Below are 22,024 nucleotides of genomic sequence, written 5' to 3' on the forward strand. Positions count from 1 at the left end.
GAAAACTTCCCAGACTTAAAGAATGAAAAAGAAATCCAAATACTAGAAGCCTACAGGACACCGAATATACAAAATCATAAGAGATCCACACCAAGACATATAATAATGAAGATGCCCAACATACAGAATAAGGAGAGAATCTTAAAAGCCACAAGAGAGAGGAAGCAGATTACATTTACGGGTAAACCAATCAGGATAACTGCTGATCTTTCAACACAGACTCTGAAAGCTAGAAGATCCTGGAACAACATATTTCAAACGCTGAAAGAAAAAGGGTTCCAACCAAGAATCATGTATCCAGCAAAATTAAGCTTCAGGATTGAAGATGAAATAAAAATCTTCCACGATAAGCAAAAGTTAAAAGAATTTGCAGCTAGAAAGCCAGCTCTTCAAAACATCCTTGGCAAAACATTACAGGAAGAGGAAATGAAAAATAACAATGAAAACCAACAACGGGAGGTAGTACAATAAAGGAAAAACTAAGCATAGAGGAAAAACTAATCATGTTAAGTATCATACATAACCAAATATGGCTGGAAATACAAACCATATCTCAATAGTAACCCTAAATGTTAATGGCTTAAATGCACCAATCAAAAGACATAGGCTAGTAGAATGGATTAAAAAAAAAGATCCAACAATATGCTGCCTACAGGAGACTCATCTGATAGGAAAAGACATACACAGACTGAAGGTGAAAGGTTGGGAAAAATCATATCACTCATACGGACCCCGGAAGCAAGCAGGGGTGTCCATACTTGTATCAAATAAAATAGACTTCAAGCCAAAGTTAATCAAAAGAGATAAACAAGGACAATACATACTGCTCAAGGGAACCATACACCAACAAGACTTGACGATCATTAATATATATGCCCCAAACAATGGTGCAGCTACGTTCATCAAACAAACTCTTCTCAAGTTCAAGAGTCTAATAGACCACAACACAATAATCATGGGAGATTTTAACACACCTCTCTCACCAATGGACAGATCTTCCAAACAAAAATTGAATAAAGAAACCATAGAGCTCAATAATACAATAAATAACTTAGACTTAATTGATATATACAGAATATACCACCCAACATCAAGCGGATACACTTTCTTCTCAGCAGCACATGGATCCTTCTCAAAAATAGACCATATATTATGTCACAGGGCAAAGCTTAGCAATTACAAAGGAGTTGAGATACTACCATGCATTTTATCTGATCATAATGGAATGAAATTGGAAATCAATAATAAAATGAGAAAGGAAAAACCCTACATCACATGGAGATTAAACAATATGCTACTGAATGAACAAAGGGTTACAGAAGACATCAAAGAGGAAATTAAAAAATTCTTAGAGGTAAACGAAAACTCAGAAACAACATATCGAAATCTTTGGGACACTATGAAAGCAGTACTAAGAGGAAAATTCATTTCATGGAGTTCATTCCTTAAAAGAAGGAAAAGCCAACAAATAAATGACCTCATACTACACCTCAAAGCCTTAGAAAAAGAAGAACAAATCAGCAGCAAATACAGTAGAAGGCAAGAAATAATTAAAATTAGAGCAGAAATCAATGAAATCGAAACAAAAGAAACAATCGAAAAAATTGACAAAACTAAAAGTTGGTTCTTTGAAAAAATAAATAAGATTGATAGACCACTAGCCACACTAACAAAGAGAAGAAGAGAGAGAACCCAAATTACTAGCTTACGGGATGAAAAAGGCAACATCACAACAGACAATTCAGAAATACAGACGATAATTAGAAATTATTTTGAAACCCTATACTCTAATAAAATAGAAGATAGTGAAGGCATAGATAAATTCCTTGAGACATATGAACTACCCAGATTGAATCAGGAAGATATAAACAACCTAAACAGATCAATATCAAGGGAGGAAATAGAAGAAGCCATCAAAAGACTACCAACCAAGAAAAGCCCAGGACCGGATGGATATACAGCAGAGTTTTACAAAACATTTAAAGAGGAACTAATACCAATACTCCATAATCTATTTCAGGAGATAGAAAAAGAGGGAGAACTCCCAAATTCATTCTATGAGGCCAATATCACCCTGATTCCCAAACCAGAGAAGGACACCTCAAAGAAAGAAAACTACAGACCAATATCCCTAATGAATTTAGATGCAAAAATCCTCAATAAAATTCTGGCAAATCGTATACAAAAACATATCAAAAAGATTGTACACCATGATCAAGTAGGATTCATCCCTGGGATGCAAGGCTGGTTCAATATATGGAAATCAATAAACGTTATTCACCACATCAATAGACTTAAAGATAAGAACCATGTGATCATCTCGGTGGACGCAGAAAAAGCATTCGACAAAGTACACCATCCCTTTATGTTCAAAACATTAGAAAAACTAGGGATAACAGGAACTTACCTCAAAATTATAAAAGCTATATATGCTAAGCCTCAGGTTAGCATCATTCTAAATGGAAAAAAACTGAAGGCATTCCCTCTAAAATCTGGAACAAGACAGGGATGCCCTCTCTCACCACTTCTATTCAATATAGTTCTCGAAACACTGGCCAGAGCAATTAGACAAACGAAAGAAATTAAAGGCATAAAAATAGGAAAAGAAGAACTTAAATTATCACTATTTGCGGATGATATGATCCTATACCTAGAAGACACAAAAGGGTCTACAAAGAAACTACTAGAGCTAATAAATGAATTCAGCAAAGTGGCTGGATATAAAATCAACACGCATAAATCAAAGGCATTCCTGTATATCAGCGACAAATCTTCTGAACTGGAAATGAGGACATCTACCCCATTCACAATATCCTCAAAAAAAATAAAATACTTGGGAATCAACCTAACAAAAGAGGTGAAAGATTTATACAATGAAAACTACAGAACCCTAAAGAGAGAAATAGAAGAAGATATCAGAAGATGGAAAAATATACCCTGTTCATGGATAGGCAGAACTAACATCATCAAAATGGCAATATTACCAAAAGTTCTCTATAGGTTCAATGCAATGCCAATCAAAATCCCAACGGCATTTCTTGTAGAAATAGATAAAGCAATCATGAAATTCATATGGAAAAATAAAAGACCCAGAATAGCAAAAGCAATTCTAAGCAGGAAGTGTGAATCAGGAGGTGTAGCGATACCAGATTTCAAACTGTACTACAAAGCAATAGTAACAAAAACAGCATGGTACTGGTACCAAAACAGGCGGGTGGACCAGTGGTATAGAATAGAGGACACAGAAACCAATCCACAAAATTACAACTATCTTATATTTGATAAAGGGGCTAAAAGCATGCAATGGAGGAAGGATAGCATCTTCAACAAATGGTGCTGGGAAAACTGGAAATCCATATGCAATAAAATGAAACTGAATCCCCTCCTCTCGCCATGCACAAAAGTTAACTCAAAATGGATCAAGGGCCTTGATATCAAATCAGAGACTATGCGTCTGATAGATGAAAAGGTTGACTCCGATCTACATATTGTGGGGTCGGGCTCCAAATTCCTTAATAGGACACCCATAGCACAAGAGTTAAAAACAAGAATCAACAAATGGGACTTACTTAAACTAAAAAGTTTTTTCTCAGCAAGAGAAACAATAAGAGAGGTAAATAGGGAGCCTACATCATGGGAACAAATTTTTACTCCTCACACTTCAGATAGAGCCCTAATATCCAGAGTATACAAAGAACTCAAAAAATTAAACAATAAGAAAACAAATAACCCAATCAACAAATGGGCCAAAGACTTGAACAGACACTTCGCAGAGGAGGACATACAATCAATCAACAAGTACATGAAAAAATGCTCACCATCTCTAGCAGTCAGAGAAATGCAAATCAAAACCACACTAAGATACCATCTCACTCCAGTAAGATTGGCAGCCATTATGAAGTCGAACAATAACAAGTGCTGGTGAGGATGTGGGGAAAAGGGTACTCTTATACATTGCTGGTGGGACTGCAAAATGGTGAGGCCAATATGGAAAGCAGTATGGAGATTCCTGGGAAAGCTGGGAATGGAACCACCATTTGACCCAGCTATTGCCCTTCTCGGACTCTTCCCTGAAGACCTCAAAAGAGCGTACTACAGGGATACTGCCACATCGATGTTCATAGCAGCACAATTCACAATAGCTAGACTGTGGAACCAACCCCGATGCCCCTCAATAGATGAATGGATAAAAAAAATGTGGCATTTATACACAATGGAGTACTACGCAGCACTAAGAAATGACAAAATCATGGAATTTGCAGGGAAATGGATGGCACTAGAGCAGATTATGCTAAGTGAAGTTAGCCAATCCCTAAAAAACAAATGCCAAATGTCTTCTTTGATATAATGAGAGCAACCAAGGACAGAGCAGGGAGGAAGAGCAGGAAGAAAAGATTAACATTAAGCAGAGTCATGAAGTGGGAGGGAAAGGGAGAGAAAAGGGAAATTGCTTGGAAATGGAAGGAGACCCTCATTGTTATACAAAATTACATATAAGAGTTTGTGAGGGGAATGGGAAAAAAATAAGGAGAGAAATGAATTACAGTAGATGGGGTAGAGAGAAAAGATGGGAGGGGAGGGGAGGGGGGGATAGTAGAGGATAGGAAAGGTAGCAGCAGTTACTATTATGGTATTATGTAAAAATGTGGATGTGTAACCGATGTGATTCTGCAATCTTTGTAATGTTTTGAATAACCAATAAAAAAATAAAATTAAAAAAAATGCCTTCTGCTGAGTGTACTAATGACATTCTCTACTTTCTTTATTGTAGCTCTGGTCAGAATTATATTTTTTTTCCTTATTGTCTAAACTGGAAGAACTCTGAAATACATTTAATTCCTATCAAAGTCTCTGGCACATAATTAATACTTGGTATATGTTTGATCACTTGAAGTTAGAAAGGGTAGTGTATCTGATTTATCTATTTTAAATGATGTCCTTACTTTTGAAGAAATTATGTAGATTTTCTATTTCAATATATACACATTAAACAAACATTTGGACAGCTTATGTTTAATCTGACTTTCTCTATAAAATATTTAAAGTGATTTATCAGCTCTATATGAGGCATTATGCTAGGTTCTGTGTTGTCTACCCTCATCATGTAGTTTATTTGACATGGACTTAAAGGATTGAGAATAGAGACATTTACCTTATTCCCTTTTTTTCTTTCATTATCTTTACATTCCATGATCATAACATCACTGGAAAAATACATCGTTTACTACCACTATCCCCTTCAGTAATATACCACCTCTTCTACTAACAAAAATATACCATCAATAGGAAGAATAAATAGAAAGTCAATAAATAATAGAATTATAGTTGATTTTTCATATAAATGAGGATGAACTAATTTTTATATATTAGCTAAATAAAATTATAAAATTATAATCAGAGACATAAAAGAACTAAAAACAATAAGGCTATGTATACATACGAAAAAACTTGAATTCAGACATATAAGTGGAATATGGGGTAAGTTTTTGTACTAAGGCATTTGCCAAAAGCATATAGGACTTATGTTCTGAGAAATCAGAGGTTGGCCCAGGGCTCTCTCAGGTTTAGAATTCTCAAAGGGGAACTTTCACATATTCAGCTGGAACTCTCTAAAAAATATGCCTTCAGGTAAGGATCAACTAGACATAAACCTGCCATCCATTATTCTGAACTGAGGGGATTATGGATCAGGCCGCCTAAGTGCTGAGCACAGCAGAAGAAAGAAAAAAGAAAGTAAAACCAGGTTCTTGAGAAATTACAGCCATAAGTATGCTCATTTTGGATTTGCTCCTGGGTATGCAGAGTCTGATAAGCCAAATAACCTCAGACTTGAATTTATTCTAAGATTGCTTTCAAATGACAACATCTCCCTGGTTTCCTAATAGAAGCAAATACAGTGATCTTATGTCATGGGGAACATCTAGAAGATGCTTTCTTATGGACAATGACCAATAAACAAATCAATGAAACATACAGAGCATGCAACATGAGCTGAAAAATAAGCATAAGAAATAGTCTCTTAGCCTGTCTTGGTGGATCATGCCTGTAACCCAAGGGGCTCAGGAATCTGAGGCAGGAGGATCTCGGGTTAAAGCCAGCCTCAGCAAAAGCCAGGCACTAAGCAACTCAGTGAGACGCTGTCTCTAAATAAAATACAAAATAGGGCTGGGGATGTGGCTCAGTGGATGCCTGAGTTTAATCCTGAGTACCCCCCCCCCCCCAAAGAAAAGTGGTCCCTTACTGACTTCAGATATTTGGATGTGGAATGTCCACAGAGGCTCATTTGTTGAAAGATTGGGCCCCAGTTCAGTGATGTTCAGAGGTGAGGCTTTTGGGAAGTGACTGGATTCAGAACTCTGACCTCACCAGTGAATTAATGCACTGATAGCTGAGTGGACTATCGAGGTGATGGAAAGTATAGGCAGTGGGGCAAGACTGGAGCAAGTAGGTCACTGAAGGTATGCCCTGGAGGGAACATTCTTATCTCTGGCTTCTTCTGCTCTTGTTCTGTTTTCCAATTACCATGAACTGAGAGCTTTCTTCTCCCCTGCCCTTCCACTATGATTTTTTTCCTTACCTCAGGTCCAGAGCAATGGAGTCAGCCAACCATGGACTTTTAAAGAATCTTTACTTCTTTAAATTGTTTATGTCAGATATTTTTGACATAGTGATGAAAAAAATTAACATAGTAGAATTATCAGATATAGTTTACAAAACCACCATCTTAGGTACCACATTTAAAGGTGTAAAAAAATGAAATAGGTATCAGTATAAATATATATCCAGAGGAGAAACTCTATAAAGCACAAAACAGACACAGAAAAACTATGAATTGAAAAAAAAATTTAAATCAGAAATTATCATTTCATACCTTCCAAAATATGTTGATGAAAATTTTAAATGACTTAGTTATTTATTTTAAATGTGTATATACAATTTTAAACTGATATGAAAATATTAGAGCTTCAAAAATATTGATCAACTTAATAAAAATGGTTAAGACTTTGTTATACATTTGAAATTTTAGAAAACTAAACAAATTATTAAAAAAAAAAAACTATGTCTGCAAATTTAAACTCTTCTTTCCAAAACTGCAGTTTTTGTTGCTGAAATCTCCTTATTTCAGATTTCTGATATTTCATAAACTAATAAAAACAACTATATTGATTTTGCTATAATCCTCAAATATACATAGAATCAAGGTTCAGTGCAAAATACAGTTAGCATTGGACACCTGTTATTCCTTTATTCTTAAATAAACTTATTAGGAGTCTGTGCTATGATGATGGTATATTTTGTGCACTTCTTGGAATAAATAATGTACATAAATCATTCAAATGCATATTCAGTGGGAAGCCATCTGGCTTCATGTGAATTTATGAATATTTTAGCTTGTTCAGCTAGTCAAAAGTAAAATCTGGCACTAGGGATTATCATGTAGATTTGTGAAAGTATTATAAAAATTTTGCTTCCATAAATCAATGATTGACACATCTACTACATTTTCTTTCTTTCATTATAGATTGAGTCCACTTAAAATATGTACAATATTGCATGATTAGTTTGAAAGTCATCATAATTCATCTTGAATTAGAACATGCATATTTCATTAAAATAGTTTTATGTAAAAAGGGAATCTTGGCATTGATTTGGACTTCATAAGTTATAGTGGTGGACACTGTGATGTGGCACCCAGATCCTTTTTCAATGACAGACCGGATGCTTGAGCTACTGGGAATGCTGTTAGTAGAGGGCCTTCAGATGTTAGCCCCATTCACAGAAATGAAAAATATTAGAAGTGCCTCACACTTGCCTCAGTGACAAAGAACTACCTTTTCAAAGGTACCTATGGGTACCTACATGATGTGTCATATAAATCCTGGGCACACACATTAAATTTGGGATGATATTGAAATGTCTTCTACCACCAAAGTTCCTTTTTGGATCAGCCAATTGAGACTGTTGCACACTAGTTTGACTTCTCTCTTTTGTTCAATCTTGATCAATGTTATTTTCAAGGATATTCCTTAAAAAATCTATGCTGTATTCTGAACTCTATCTCAAATTCCACTCTAAAAAATCTGACCTGTAGCAATTATATAATCCTACTTCTTATTTGAAACAAGAACTGCCTAGAAAAACTCTTGGTAATTGTCTTCCAGAACTTTGTATTTGTGTTATTGGATAAAATTCTTATAAAAATATATAGAATCTTTCTTCCTTGTATAAAACCCACTTCCTTATGCTACTGGTTTCCTAATTAACTAAGTAAAAATCTGAAACATGCTCACAACTTATAGAATTATACTTTTACCCTTTGCAAGAATTATAGTTTAATAATGAGGAATGAAGATTTGAGAAATCATGGCACATATGAGCTATGAGAATGGATCTCTGAGAAGTGAATATGTATATAGAAATCCAAACACAAAGACCTGCTTTCTAGTGATAGGAGACATAAGGATCATGATAAGGAAACAGTTTAAAGAGACTTAAAAGAGTGGCCAATGACTTTGGAAAAGAACCAGGAGTTGTGGGGGATCTTGAAGTCAATTAAAGAATATAGGAAGGAGTAGTCAGTTGAGATAATGCTGATGAAAGGGCATGAAGATGTGAATGAGAATGACCATTGCATTCAGCAAATGGGGGTCTTAGAATGTTTAGAACAAGCCCAGGAGAGCTGTGGTGGTGGAAAAGTGGGGCTAAAAGTCTACTTTGGGCTGAAGAATAAATGGCACAATTTATTCCATAGATTTTAGTGTAAAGGGAGCAGAAACTAATCACTGAAGGAAGTAGAATTAAGAAAGAGGTGTTTTTTGCTGTTATTTAACTGGAAAAATACAAGAATATTTGTGTACTGATAAGAATGATTCAGTAGAGAGGGGAAAATGATGATATAAGAGAACAAAGGGAGGCTGAGGCAGGAGGATCTTGAGTTCAAAGCAAGCATCAACATCTTAGTGAAGCACTAAGCAACTCAGTGAGATGCGCTCTCTAAATAAAATACAAAAAAGGGTTGGGGATATGGCTCAGTGGTTAGGTGTCGGGGTTCAACCCCAATCCCCCGCCCCCCGCCCCCCAAAAAAAGAATCACTAGAGTGGTGTCCTCATAAAAATGTTACAAATAAATTATCCCATTTTATTGGATATTATTGTTAAATTACAGTGCTTCAGAACACTCAAAATATATGCTTCACATTTGAGGATATGTAAACTCGGGAATTATCAAGTATATTTCTAGATTTCATTTCAGAAATTGTAGCCTGGGTGAAGTCACTGGTTTACTATAACGAAGACAGAGATAAGATTACACAGCATTATGGAATATTCTTTTATCACAGGAATAGGCAATGAAGTGCCTCACACTTAGATGATATCAGTAAGCTTTTATAGTTTTTATAAACTAAAATTATCCTTACATAACTATTCATAGTATTTGTGAAGTTTATTCTAAGGTCCTTCCATCTCTATAAAAATTGTCATTCAATATTAAGCAGCAGAGGTTAATATCTAGAAAAGGATTGTAATAATATGTGGTCAACCACTAATAACAAGAGCACTTTCTCATTGTTGTAGAATCACTTATACTCAACTTTCAAATTAAAGAAAGCACTGTATAACAAGGGTGCTAAAACCTTCTATGGAAAGTGGATCTTGGTAATGAAAAGTTCTTTTAGTTCTGTTGAGTATCTGATATGTCTGAATATGTGAAGATCAGCCTAGTGTTTGGAAGAGGGTTGTCAGCAAAACTGGGAAACCTATTAGAATGAAAACTTAATATTCAAGTTCCTAGAGATAATGTGGACACAGTTGGTATTCTAATAAGGGATTGGTCAAGGAAAGAGAAAAAAAGTTGTCAAAGAGGTAATTTTGAATTACAATAAAATAGCAAGTGAAGAAATTCTTGGTGATGAGGATGGCAAAGAATTTCTAAGAACAGTTATTTTTTTACATTGTTGTGTTTTCATTGCTCTGATATATCCTTTTTTCTCCTACCACCTTTTTTTCTAGCCACAATTATTTAGAGACATCTACTACACACAATATTGTGAGAAGGGATTTTTTTTTTTCCTGAAGAGGACGTGGATACAGTTGTACAGAAAAGAGGAAAAGTTTAAGGTTCATATAATGAAAAATACGGCTAGATTTTTAGGTTATTAATTATGGTACGTTTATAGTCTAGAGATGTATAGATAAATGATGATATAAGAAACATGAACAACTTCACAAATTGTTATCTTTTCTTATTGAACTCATGGCAAATATTTTTCTATTTAAGTATCATCAATTGTAACAAGTACAAAAGAATTTCACTAAAACTTCACTTTCTCCCTTTCTCACCCAGGCTAGTTTCCATAAACAACTCTTGATTTGACTGGATAATAGTTAATTAGGAATTCTATTAACTTTAATTTCAGTGAGTGATTTTTTTAAAGTTAAATTTCATTAAAAATTGGTGTCAATGATATATAATTAGTGAGTTTTATAAGCTGATATCCTTGTCAGTGTTCCTGTACATTTAATATTTGCACTTAAGAGTAGTTATGATCATAATTATTTTTTGTGTAAATTTTTTCTAGGTTTAGGTTTTACTAAAAATATTTGAAACTTCTCGGAGGAACTGCATATTGGTGAATATAATTTACTTCCTCAAAGCCCAAGGCTAAAAATAATAGGAAAGAAACCAATCATGTAAAACTTCATTGAACAGTGCAACATTTCTCAACCTGCAAATGAAATGAACACTTACTCGATTTCAACAGAGTTGTATTTTAAAAGATTTTTGCCTCAAGTGTAAATGCTTTAATTCTTGCCGGGGTAAATGCAACACTTTTTTACAAGGTAGTGGTAAATTAAAACTAACTTGAACCGTCTGACTCTTTTGCATAGAGAAAAGAGTGAATACAGATGAATAATAATAATAATAATAAAATCACTCACATGTGCAGTTTACTTAGCCACAAAGTGTTGGCTTTTAAGAAGGCTGGAGATTCAACAAGCAGATCTGTAACACATCATAAAATAGTGCCCTCAAAAAACAGAGTTTAGATTGTTTCAGCAATGCATTGAAAAATAATAAGTATGGCACAGATATCTGGGATATGACACTAGTAGATGGACTGCACCAGTCTGCAATAATCACAAATGAATTGCTGTTTGAATGGTTGAAATTTATAAAGTTGGATGGGTAAGAGATCCTTGCAGCCAGAGGCTTCAGAAGGACAGACTACTTGCCTAACTACCCAGAAGGAAACATTAACTTTGTTTCAATTGCTTACTTGCATAGGGAATAAGGCCCTTAGGGTGAATATCTTTAGAAACAAATATCAACAGTCAAATTGCTTTACATGGATAATAAAAGCTATTCCTCACAGATATCTTTCTCTAATTCTATAATGCAGTAGGTAATCATCATTTTTTATTATTCCTTCATACCAAATTTTAGCATAACCAAAAATGGTGGTCTACTAAACTACAGCCAAATTGTTAAGTTTGAATTCTATGGTAAGTTTGGTTTATCATGGCTCATACAGGTAACCCTGACAAGCACAGAACTATTAACTTTCCAAGCTGTAAATTGCCTTTTCTTATATACAAAAAAATCTACTCAGAAATTCCTGTGTAAATAAAGACAAATGGGAATATGAAGAACACAGTAAATGATAGAGTTGAGCACATAGATATCAGAGGGAAGGAGAATATGCAATGTGAAATAATCCCTGATGAAGTTAAACGAGTCAATTATGATAGTATAATTTCATTAAGTATAAACAATAAAAATTGTTCTTTAATCTCAAAGGAACTTGGCTTTGCCTAAAGAAAATTTTTAAAAAACAGAAATTCAAGTTAATTTAAGTAGATAATAGTTGCTCTAATTATTACTTACCCTAAATAAATTCAAGATTTTTCTTTTATAATTCTTGCCAGAATGAAGACTTGGTTATTCAACTGAACAACATCAAGAAGAGAATTTGAAATTATTTAGCATATTAATAATATTTTGTTCTTTTTTTTCCTCCATCTTAATTCTGCTTGACTAAAGTTCCTTTTTTAAATTTTAAAAATTTGTTCTAATTAGTTATACATGACAGTAGAATGCATTTTGACATATCATACATTAACGGAGTATAGCTTCTCATTCTTCTGGTTGTACATGTTGTACAATCACACTGGTCATGTAATCACCTATGTACACAGGATAATTACGTTCAATTTGTTCTACTATTCTTCCTACCCTCATACCCCCTCCCCTCCCTTATTTCTGTATCTACAAGTTATTCAAGTCCAGAGGGCATCATGGTATGTGAATGGTGTCTCTGATTTTGCTGTATAATAACGCACACATTTTGCCATTGGTAAAGTTTGATTTTGATTCTATTGTTGAATTTGGTAGTCCTTATGTAACATTGGAAGATCTCAGTTGATGGTCAGCCAACTCTATCACTCTGGGCTTGAGGTGAGGCAGAACATTGTAGCAGAAGGGTGTGGAGGAGGAAAGCTCCTAAACCCATGGCAGCCAGGAAGCAGAGTGAGGAGCCAGGGACAAAATATAATTCCCAAGGGCATGTCCCCAATGACCTAATTCCTACAGTCATACCCCATCTGCTGTTCACACAATAGTCCATTCAAATTATTAAACCAATGGATTAATCCTTGATGAGGTTACAGCTCTCATAATATAATCATTGCACTTTTGAAACTTGACCTATCTATCTCCAAATCATAAGTCATTATTCAACATTAGCTCGTCAACAAGTTTATAGAATACAATTAGTTACAAGCAATAGCATTCCCTCAGAGTATATGATTTAAGTGCTGTGCTTTTATAAAATTAAAATTATAAATCAAGAGGAAATGTACAATTTACATGCAGGCCTTGCTTTTTTATTGCTGATAAAATTCAGAAACAAAAACTATGAATCTTTTTTGAAAGGATAAATAGAAAGTAAAAAAAAAAAAAAGTGACTGTCATAAAATTGAGCCACTTATCCAAAAAAAGGTCCCTCCTTATCATCACAGGGGTTTAAGAGTAACTTACTTTCTGAAGTCTTTTAGACAAAATACAGACTAAAGTTCCTAATTTCCTAATTCATCTTTTTTTTCTCCACATTTCAACATATAGTGTATATCACAGAATTGGTATGTTTTAGAACAACTATTAGACAGGTAGCAATATTAATGGAGTTACTTGTCATGTGAACTTAGTCATCAGTTGTAGATGTGACTGTTACTTCATTTGAGTTAGGTACAGTGTTGATACATGTGTGATTCTGATACTACACACAAAGCAATACATCCCTAGGCAAGAGACAGGCATAACTTTTGAACAGATAACATTTTAAATAGAATGCATGTGTTGTGCAGGATTACGATAAAATTAAGATTAGGTAAACTATATATTAAGCATTTAATGAATGATAAACATTAATTTCTGAAAGCTCTGAAAGTTAACCAATACATGTTTAACAATAGTTACCACATTTTCTCCATGGGAAGAACTTTAGAAACAAACACACACACACACACACACACACACACACACACACACACACTATACTTTAGATAGACAAGTCATTTATGGTTACCAATTATTTTCATAACTAACATCAATTTGTCAGACACCTCCTGCTGACTTTGAATTGAGGCCACCTATTTTTTAGGGACATGATTAAACTTTAGCAGAAATGAAACTTCATTTGTCAAGCAGTAAAGCATCAGCATCAAAACTTGCAGAACAGGTGCCTGGTATCTGCAACTTGGTGTAAAATCTAGACAAAAGCATACTAGGGCATTGTTAGAATTATGTAGCCTTACTAATCACTTTGATGACACAGAAGATAGTTCTTGGTGGAAATATGGGTATCAACAGTTGTGAATTGAAAGCATTTCAGAAGAGTTTGGCTCTGTCAAACTGCAGAAATATCTTCGTGAAATCTCCATATTTTACTTTTTGTTCTTTTATATTACATTCAAAAGATTAAATTATGAAAGTCTATGCTTAAATGAATAGAAGAGATCTCCAATAAACATAAAAATTATTCAATAAAGCAATATGTCATACTTTATTGGTAGTGTTTTCTCTCAGTAAAACAGTAAAACTCTCAGTAAAACTAATAACAATTCTCATAATTAATAGCATTTTAAATTAGGTAAAATTATAGTCTTGAGCCTTTAATAAACAACACACACATAAAATTCTCTGCAAGCTCTAAATCAATAAATGTTAAAATAACCTCTATACATTTTATTTTCTCCTTGGAAAGAACCTTGAAAAAATAAAAATATGTCCATACATAAATAATTAAGGGTTTTAAGTAAGTCATTTCTAGTTTACCAATTTTTATATTGACATTAATATATAAATAAAACTGGCACAGACTAGTTCTTATTCCAATTTAATTTAGAACACAAAACTCTGACACATCATTCTGTAATTATTTATTAGAATTTGATATGAAGACATTTCACTTATGTGCTTAAAACAAAATAGGAATATATAGACTGGAATTCTAGCCAATTTTAGTTACTTGAAGCTATTTATCATTTGTGTACTATCACAGTTTTTTTTTTTTTTTTTTTTTATACCTTTGCCTTGCTCCTTTTGTCCACCTTTTGGCCAATTATTGCTTCTCAGCATTGCCACTAATATGTGGACAGAAAATAAAAATGGAAAGTAAAATCAGTCCACCTGGTACTTTAACAATTTTGTTAAAGTGAGTGTTAGGAGAAGATGAATGTAATGTCCATGGTAAAACTGTATAATTGTCAGTGAACCTCAATTATTCCTACTACCTTCCCCACAGATAACTGATTTTATTTATGTATGTATACGTGTGTGTGAGCATGCATGTGTTTTCCTGCAGAATATAACGTCAGATAAAAGGTATAAGTTTTAGCAATACATGTTCAAGTATAAAAGGATAAAATAATATTTAGTTTTGTTTCATTTTGATAAGATCAATGAGACACAATTTGTTATTATCAGAAAAATCTGTATCTAGTTATTTATCAATTAAAATAATCTCAAATATTAAGCATTGATTTAATCTGAATTTGTCAGCTATGAATTTGTTTTTAGAAAAGTATTCCTATAGTATTTGGAAGACCCTGTAAGATGTCATTTTTATTAGTTTATAAAAATAAAACTATATTTGGGGAGAGAATTGCCAATAACACTTAGACTTTATTTGAACCAAAGTCCAAAAGAAGATGAATAAGTTCTACAGACTAGTGTTTAAAATTTCCTTTAAAACTAGTATTCATGATGTAAACAAAAGTGCTCCACATATACATCCTTATAAAAAGAAAATTACAATAAAAAACATCTAAAATGTATTTCTTTTCTGAAGTCAGTTTTGAAATATTCAATTAAAAATGGTTTATCTGTATTTTTGTGTTAAAATACTACAGCAAATAATACAATTTTCACTAATTTGCTTTACTAAATCCTCCCCAAAATATCTAGACAATGCCTGTATTTTTAATCATGTTCATAGAAGGGCAAAGTATACAATATTTATGGTATCTCTAAATCAGACTGCTTTTTATTTATACTTATTTCTAGAAAAATTTGTTCCCTATATGCTATCATATCTTCTACATCTTTGTAGGCAAGCATTTCTTCAATTGAAAACAACTTATAGCAATTCAGGCTGAATGGTGAATTGTTCTTTATAGCATCTAACATTTTTATCGATGTTATGACTGATTCACTCAAAGAAGAACAAACTGGGAAAATTCGAGCAGTCCACAAACTCAGATGTGTCTTATTTCCTGAGAACAATTCTTCTGTAATTTTAAGATTCCAAATATCTAAGCATGATAGAAAAGAGACTCCAAAGAACTGAAGTAACTTTACATCTAACAATGTTTTAACATTATTTTTCAAGTTGTCTTGCACTCCAAATGCCATGGTTGAATATGCTAGGTGTCCATTTACTTTCAAGCTTAAGGAACACACAAAAGAGTATGCAGGCACCACAGCTTTTGTTATGATATAAGAATTGCTAATAAAACAGTTTTCCCCAACAAATACATCAGGCCCCAATCTGGAATACTCTACAATTGAGCCAGGTGCCACAGAACATCTTAAATCCAATATACTTTGAATGATACAGGATGCTTTACGTGAGCATTCTGAAATATCTGGAAGGATGCTAAAAGCTATGGACTGGAAGTCAAGCTCTGACTTTAAACTGCTCTCTGAAGTAAAATGAAACAAATATTCTTCAGTCGTTCCAATGTGATAAAATTTGGAGTTATTAAGAACAACAACATTTAGTGATGTTCCTTTAAGAAGATGAAATATTCTCTGCCTCATATCTACCAATTCTGATTCTTCTTTAGTGACATTTGATGTGTTTCTGGTGTATTCTATAGTTGCTCCAGGTCCTAAAGCCTGCAGAAAGTCACCATAGGCATCTATTTCACAGTTCAGTGTGCCTATTTCTTCATAAAAAGCAAGTAACTTTTTTGCTGATTTATGATCCATATAAAATACACTATCTGTATAGACGTACTCACTGTCTAATTGGAGATAGGCAGTGTCACCCCTAGCAAACTCCTGTTGACAAAAATTTCCAGGTCTACACACAGCAGTAAACTGATGCATCTCTTCTATGCTGGGCTTATGAAGAAAACGATGGCAACATCTGTATTCAAGGTCCCTATGTTTTAAAGAATTTAAAGGATCTAAGACGAATACTCCATGTGTTGTACCTACCTTCACACTAGAAGGATGAGCTAAAGCAGTAAAGCCAGGTTTATCAAACTTAATATACTCAAATTCTCCAATACTATAAAGTTCAATATCATCTGCACAGGTAACAAGAATTCCAGGATTCATATGTGGGGGAAAGTCAATGTACATGGCTAGTTTTAATTCCAACATCTGGTAAATGGGATTACCAAGTGGTAAGGCAGTAAAAATTTTCCCCAGAGCACTTGCACTTGGAAGGCGTTGACTGTAGCCACCTATAAAATTTAAAAAGAATAAACGTTTAAAAATGTACTAATATTTATAACATTTTCAAAACCCAGGGACATCCATTATAACTCAAATATCTCTAAATATATTTAATATATTCTATGTGTTACTATAATTCTAGAAAGGATAATGAAATCCAGATTAAAAATGAAACAGCAATTCTCCTGTAGCCATTTGATATAATACAATTTTAAAGATTTTAGTTTAGTACAGAAGTCTAATATATTATAGAGCCTGTAAATTGTTTTGAACAACTGTATAATAAGTAAAAAGAACTGTGGGCTAAAACTTGATTTTATCTGCATTTAAACAATAAATTTCAATCGCTCTTAAATTCACACATTAAAATTTTATTTCATAGAAAAAATTACAAAAATAACAATGTAACAATTCCAAAATATAATTTTCTATTAAACTCTTATTTTCAGGTGCGTCATCTTCCTTCAAATTATATACACTTAAAAAATTTAAAAATTTATACTTATTTTTCATTTAAACAGGCTTTTTCCTTATAAGTTGAGCATCATAACTTCTTAATTCATTGAAAAGTGTTTTTATGCAAATAATTACAGTGAGAGGTAGCTTACCTTAGTAGAAAGTGTGATAAAAATTGAGTTCAAACCTGGTTCACCACTTTTAAGCTTTTTATCTTTGGACTTACTCCAAATCAGCACAAGTGAAATAACACTTGCCTTGTCATGTTTTGTGAGATCAATAATACAGATAAAGCACTTGGCACTTAGTACACTGTTCAACAAATGACAGCTAATTATAACTTTCTATTTTTCCTTTTTCCAAGACTAGACAATAGTAAAATTTAGCACTAATGAATTATCTACAGCTGTCCCTCAGCATTCACAGAGACTGGATCAAGACCCAGGAGGATATCAACATCCAATGACACAGTATTTGCATGCAGTATTCTCTTGTGTACTTTAAATCATCTCTAGTAAATTGTAATATAATGTAATGTTATTAAAATAATGTATTAAATAGTTGCTATATTGTATTGTTTAGAGAATAATGATAAGAAAAATGTGGGCAAATGTTTAGTACAGCCTCAATTATTCTTTCTCAAATATTTTCTATTCATGGTTGGTTGAGTTTACAGATGTGGAACCTATGGATACAGAGGGCTCACTATATTTCTAACTATGTATTATTTTTTGGTGTCTAATTAAAATTTCCACTAAGTTGGTAAGAGTTATAGTTACTTTTATAGACTAAAACTATAAAGTAAATTGTTTTACATTTAATTAGTCTAGAAACCAGAACTTGGTTGTACATTGTTCACATCATCTTTACAAAGAATCATGATCCTATATGTGAATCATAAGAAATGAAAAAAGCCTTAGAGACTATGTAGATGAATGCTTTTAAAATATATATATCCCTGGACCAGTGACAATCCACAACAGTTTTCATTAGTCTTCTAGCATATAATAAAAAATAACAGAGGTTTTCATGCAACCACAATTTTCACACAATAAAGTGTATTCAAACTATTCTTTGTATAAATGCAAAAACAAAACAAAACAAACAAACAAAAACCAAAACCAAAACCCCCCCCAAAACTACCCTTTATTCTGAAATTATGTTCTTTCAATTTTCTGTTTTAAAATTTCCTTATCTCTGTGTGTTTCCCCCTTGGTATACATACTTGAGGACTCCATGTCTTGTCATTTTTTCTTTATGTTTTTAAAACTCTAAGGATTATAGCCTTTACTTAACAATAATCAGACAAAAGTGCTAGGCTGAAAGGTTTATCAGAAGTCTAGCAATAATAGTGCTAAATTGGCCTCTTCCCCACAGCAAGAATCTCCTCCAAAGAACTCTTGAGAAATGATCATACTTCGATGAGTTCCATTTAAGGAAGAATAATTTTCTACATGCACATGAAAGACAAAACAATATCCATGAAAAGATGATGATGTATGAGATGAATAACTTTTACAATAAACTTTGTGAAAATCATTGTACACTTATTACCTAAAATAGCAAGAAAAGTATGATAATTTTTTTTCAAAGTAAAATAATTTCAAAGAATAAATAAGAGTAAAGGGAGAAACAGTCCCCAAGGTAACAAAGGTAGAATAATTCAAAAGAAAATAAAATTAATAAAGTTATAACTTTACCAGAGTGAATTAACAGGATAGTAAAAGAATTCCATTTATCTCCATATAGCTTTTCCAAACATCGAAGAGCACAAAGCGTCGATCCTCCATTTCCTTTAAAATAAATAAAAAAGAAGACTTGCTTAATAGAAACCTACTAAAATCAAGGTTATAATTTTAAGGATATGCTTATTTTAAAGATAAGGATAAGAATATGGCTTTGGCTAAAATTGACAGCAAAGTACTGGTAAAAAATAAAATAAATACATGCCATAGCAAATAAAACAAATGAATATCAGTAAAGAAACCTAGAAAGCAGCCCTCAGTAACAAAAGATTTGCTAATATTCTCCTTAAAAATAGTAATTAAAAAATGCTAAATTACACAATGTTTAACACATGAAGACTGTGACATATAAACACATGGAGTTACAAATCATAAAATTTATTCTATTGATTTGTATTTTAATAATCCTATGTGACATAATAAAATTCACAAAAATCTAAAAAGATTTTTAGGACTAAAAACCATCCCAAACATAACAACCACACTAGTTATAACTACCAACTAGGCAAGATCTGTACCTTAGATTCTTATCTATACAATAGAATAATACAAGTACTGACCTCATTGTTGATGGAATTAGGACAACACTGGCTAATAAGAACAAAGCTAGAATTATATACATACATGCTGGTTTCTAGGGACTTCAGCTTTAAGTATCATATGGAAAACAGCCTTCAGAGAAACAGCATTTAATTTTATTTGCAAAGGAAAGAAGGAAGGTCAAAGAACAAAGCTGACTTAAACTGGAATTTTCAAGGAATTATTCTATGATACTTAAACCACTAGACTTGTGTTCTTTACATTCTGTGGAGTGTTCTAAAGTGACCATCTATATATGATGAATGTATGTTGTGCATTGTATTTTGTGTTCAGCATTGTGTTCCCAAGTGGCCATCTATATATGATGTATGTATGTATCTATTTAATTTTTTTTCTGATTTGCTTTCTTTATGTAAATTTCTGAAGAACAGTAGGTTTGGGAGGCACCGTAAAAAGTCTACTGATAATGTCCAAAGGAATACTTACTAAATTTCATTAAAACTAATAAAATTCTCTTTCAAATACATTCTGGAAATTTTCCACTATAAATCACAATGGATTAAGAACAGTTGCTATGCCTTTTATCTTTCTTTAGAAAGGTCAATTTATATTCAAATTTTAAAGTTTGTAAAGGCTATAGGTGGAGCTTATGAACTATAAACCCAGAAAAGCTTTTCTTCAATTATTATTCTGCCCAGAATCTTGTATTATAAACCTGTTCATAAAATGCGTACCAATTTTGGCTCCAGCAGGATCAACAAAAACATGATATTGAACTCCAAGGGGTAATTCCTTTCTTTTCAGCTTTTTTGACAGCTGTTGCCTATAAGCAAGTTCCTGCTTTTCATCAGCTGCTGTTATTGCAACTATGTCCCAGAATTCTCCAGCTGCCACAGGTTTGCCTATTTGGAAAAAGCAAGAAAATGATAACAAATATTATCAGAATTCTCTAGCTGTTACAAGTTTGCCTCTCTTAAGGGAAAAGAAAAGATAACTTCCATAATTCTCTTCAAAAATGCATCTTCTGCATTTGAAAAAAAGGGAATAATTAGTGTCCTGTTTTTATGATTAAAATAGTTCTAATGAGGACTGCTCAAATTTTTTCCCCTTTCAGGGTTTACAGTTTATTTTTTAAGAAATTCTAAAATATTTAATGTTTCTTGATTAAGTGAGGTTCTTTTTATTTTCCAAAGACTATTATTTCAATTCTTAAATAAGAATAATACACAAAGAACCAAATAATTGAGTATCCTGCTTTAAAAATCAGTTCTCATCTACCAGAGTCACTTAGAGCTTCTTGGCTAAGAAACATTCAATCAAAGGATCTATTCCTTCAATGTTGCTGTTTATTACTTCATTTTTTATTCCGTTAATATGAGTCATGGAAGTTTACATAGGCTATTAGACTATGACACCAGGTACTGCATAACATAAAAGGTCCCAATTTTCTGATGAACTCCTTAAAATACAGACTGCACTTTTGGTAAACAGTTTGAGTCATTTCTTTATCAATAAAAAGGGTTTTTATTAGCTAACAAACAAGACCTGTAAGCTAGGGTTTAACAGCGGATAATATTTACTGTTATCCAAATATTAGTAGTTTTTAGGCAATCATTGGAAATAAAAACACTTTTATTAGAAAATTGTACAAGGAATGATAAGTGGCACAGGTAGTTTTTAAATACCAAACTTCCACTTAAAAACTTAAGCCATAATTCCTCCATGTTCTATTGCTGCCCTTCTCAGTAAGCATTTGCATTAGAGAACAAATAAGTGAGGGGTAGCCGGTAGGGAGTAAGGGCAAAATCAAATTCACTTATAAGGGTCAAAACAGCTTGCTCCAGATCTCTTATAATGAACTAAGCAATGCATAACTTCGATTTAGAGCTTCAGTAGTAAGATTAAATTTTTTCTCCTTCCTCCTCCTTTATTTTGATGTCTACACCACCAGGAATAAAGTTTTAAAAAGGCACTAAGCATTACGTAAAGAGAGGACGGTGACAAACACTCAAAAGAAGTATTTGCCATTCCTGGGTCAGCAACTTAAAGACTGCAGGTGAGAGGCGGAAAGGAAGTGACAGTCCTCGGAAGACACCCTCCCTCTTCATTGCCCAGGAGATCTCGGTTCCTCCTTTGGTACCTCTCAGTTTTGAAAATCTCCGCAATTTTCGTTGGGTGGCTTCTCTCAGAGCTACGTCAAGAGGCACCCTGGAGCTGGCCATGGCCCCACCTTCCCAGAGCCCGCGCAGCACAGCACACATGCGCGGTGGGACGCCACGCATTCCCTGATCCGGTTACCGCTGCCCCGCCCCCTCCG

General features: G+C 33.3%; 1 protein-coding gene across 1 annotated transcript; it reads right to left on the reverse strand.

Annotated features, from left to right (window-relative positions):
* Positions 1-14,108: 14,108 nt before the first annotated feature.
* On the reverse strand, positions 14,109-21,968 carry Fpgt (fucose-1-phosphate guanylyltransferase). The gene is made up of 4 exons (XM_076862294.2): positions 21,848-21,968; positions 20,442-20,609; positions 19,123-19,215; positions 14,109-16,974 (listed from the first exon to the last, which is right to left on the reverse strand). The coding sequence occupies exons 1-4, from the start codon at positions 21,966-21,968 to the stop codon at positions 15,518-15,520; spliced, it is 1,839 nt and encodes a 612-aa protein (XP_076718409.2). The 3' UTR covers positions 14,109-15,517.
* Between the last annotated feature and the right edge of the window lie 56 nt (positions 21,969-22,024).

This window comes from Callospermophilus lateralis, chromosome 7, assembly GCF_048772815.1.
Source record: "Callospermophilus lateralis isolate mCalLat2 chromosome 7, mCalLat2.hap1, whole genome shotgun sequence".
Taxonomy (NCBI): domain Eukaryota; kingdom Metazoa; phylum Chordata; class Mammalia; order Rodentia; family Sciuridae; genus Callospermophilus; species Callospermophilus lateralis.

Coding starts and splice junctions, on each gene's coding strand:
- Fpgt (XM_076862294.2), bottom strand. CDS start 21,968: ATGTGTGCTGTGCTGCGCGGGCTCTGGGAAGGTGGGGCCATGGCCAGC. Junction 19,216..20,441: donor TCCTGCTGGAGCCAAAATTG/GTACGCATTTTA, acceptor TTTATTTTAAAG/GAAATGGAGGATCGACGCTT. Junction 16,975..19,122: donor TATCCTGTTAATTCACTCTG/GTAAAGTTATAA, acceptor TAAATTTTATAG/GTGGCTACAGTCAACGCCTT.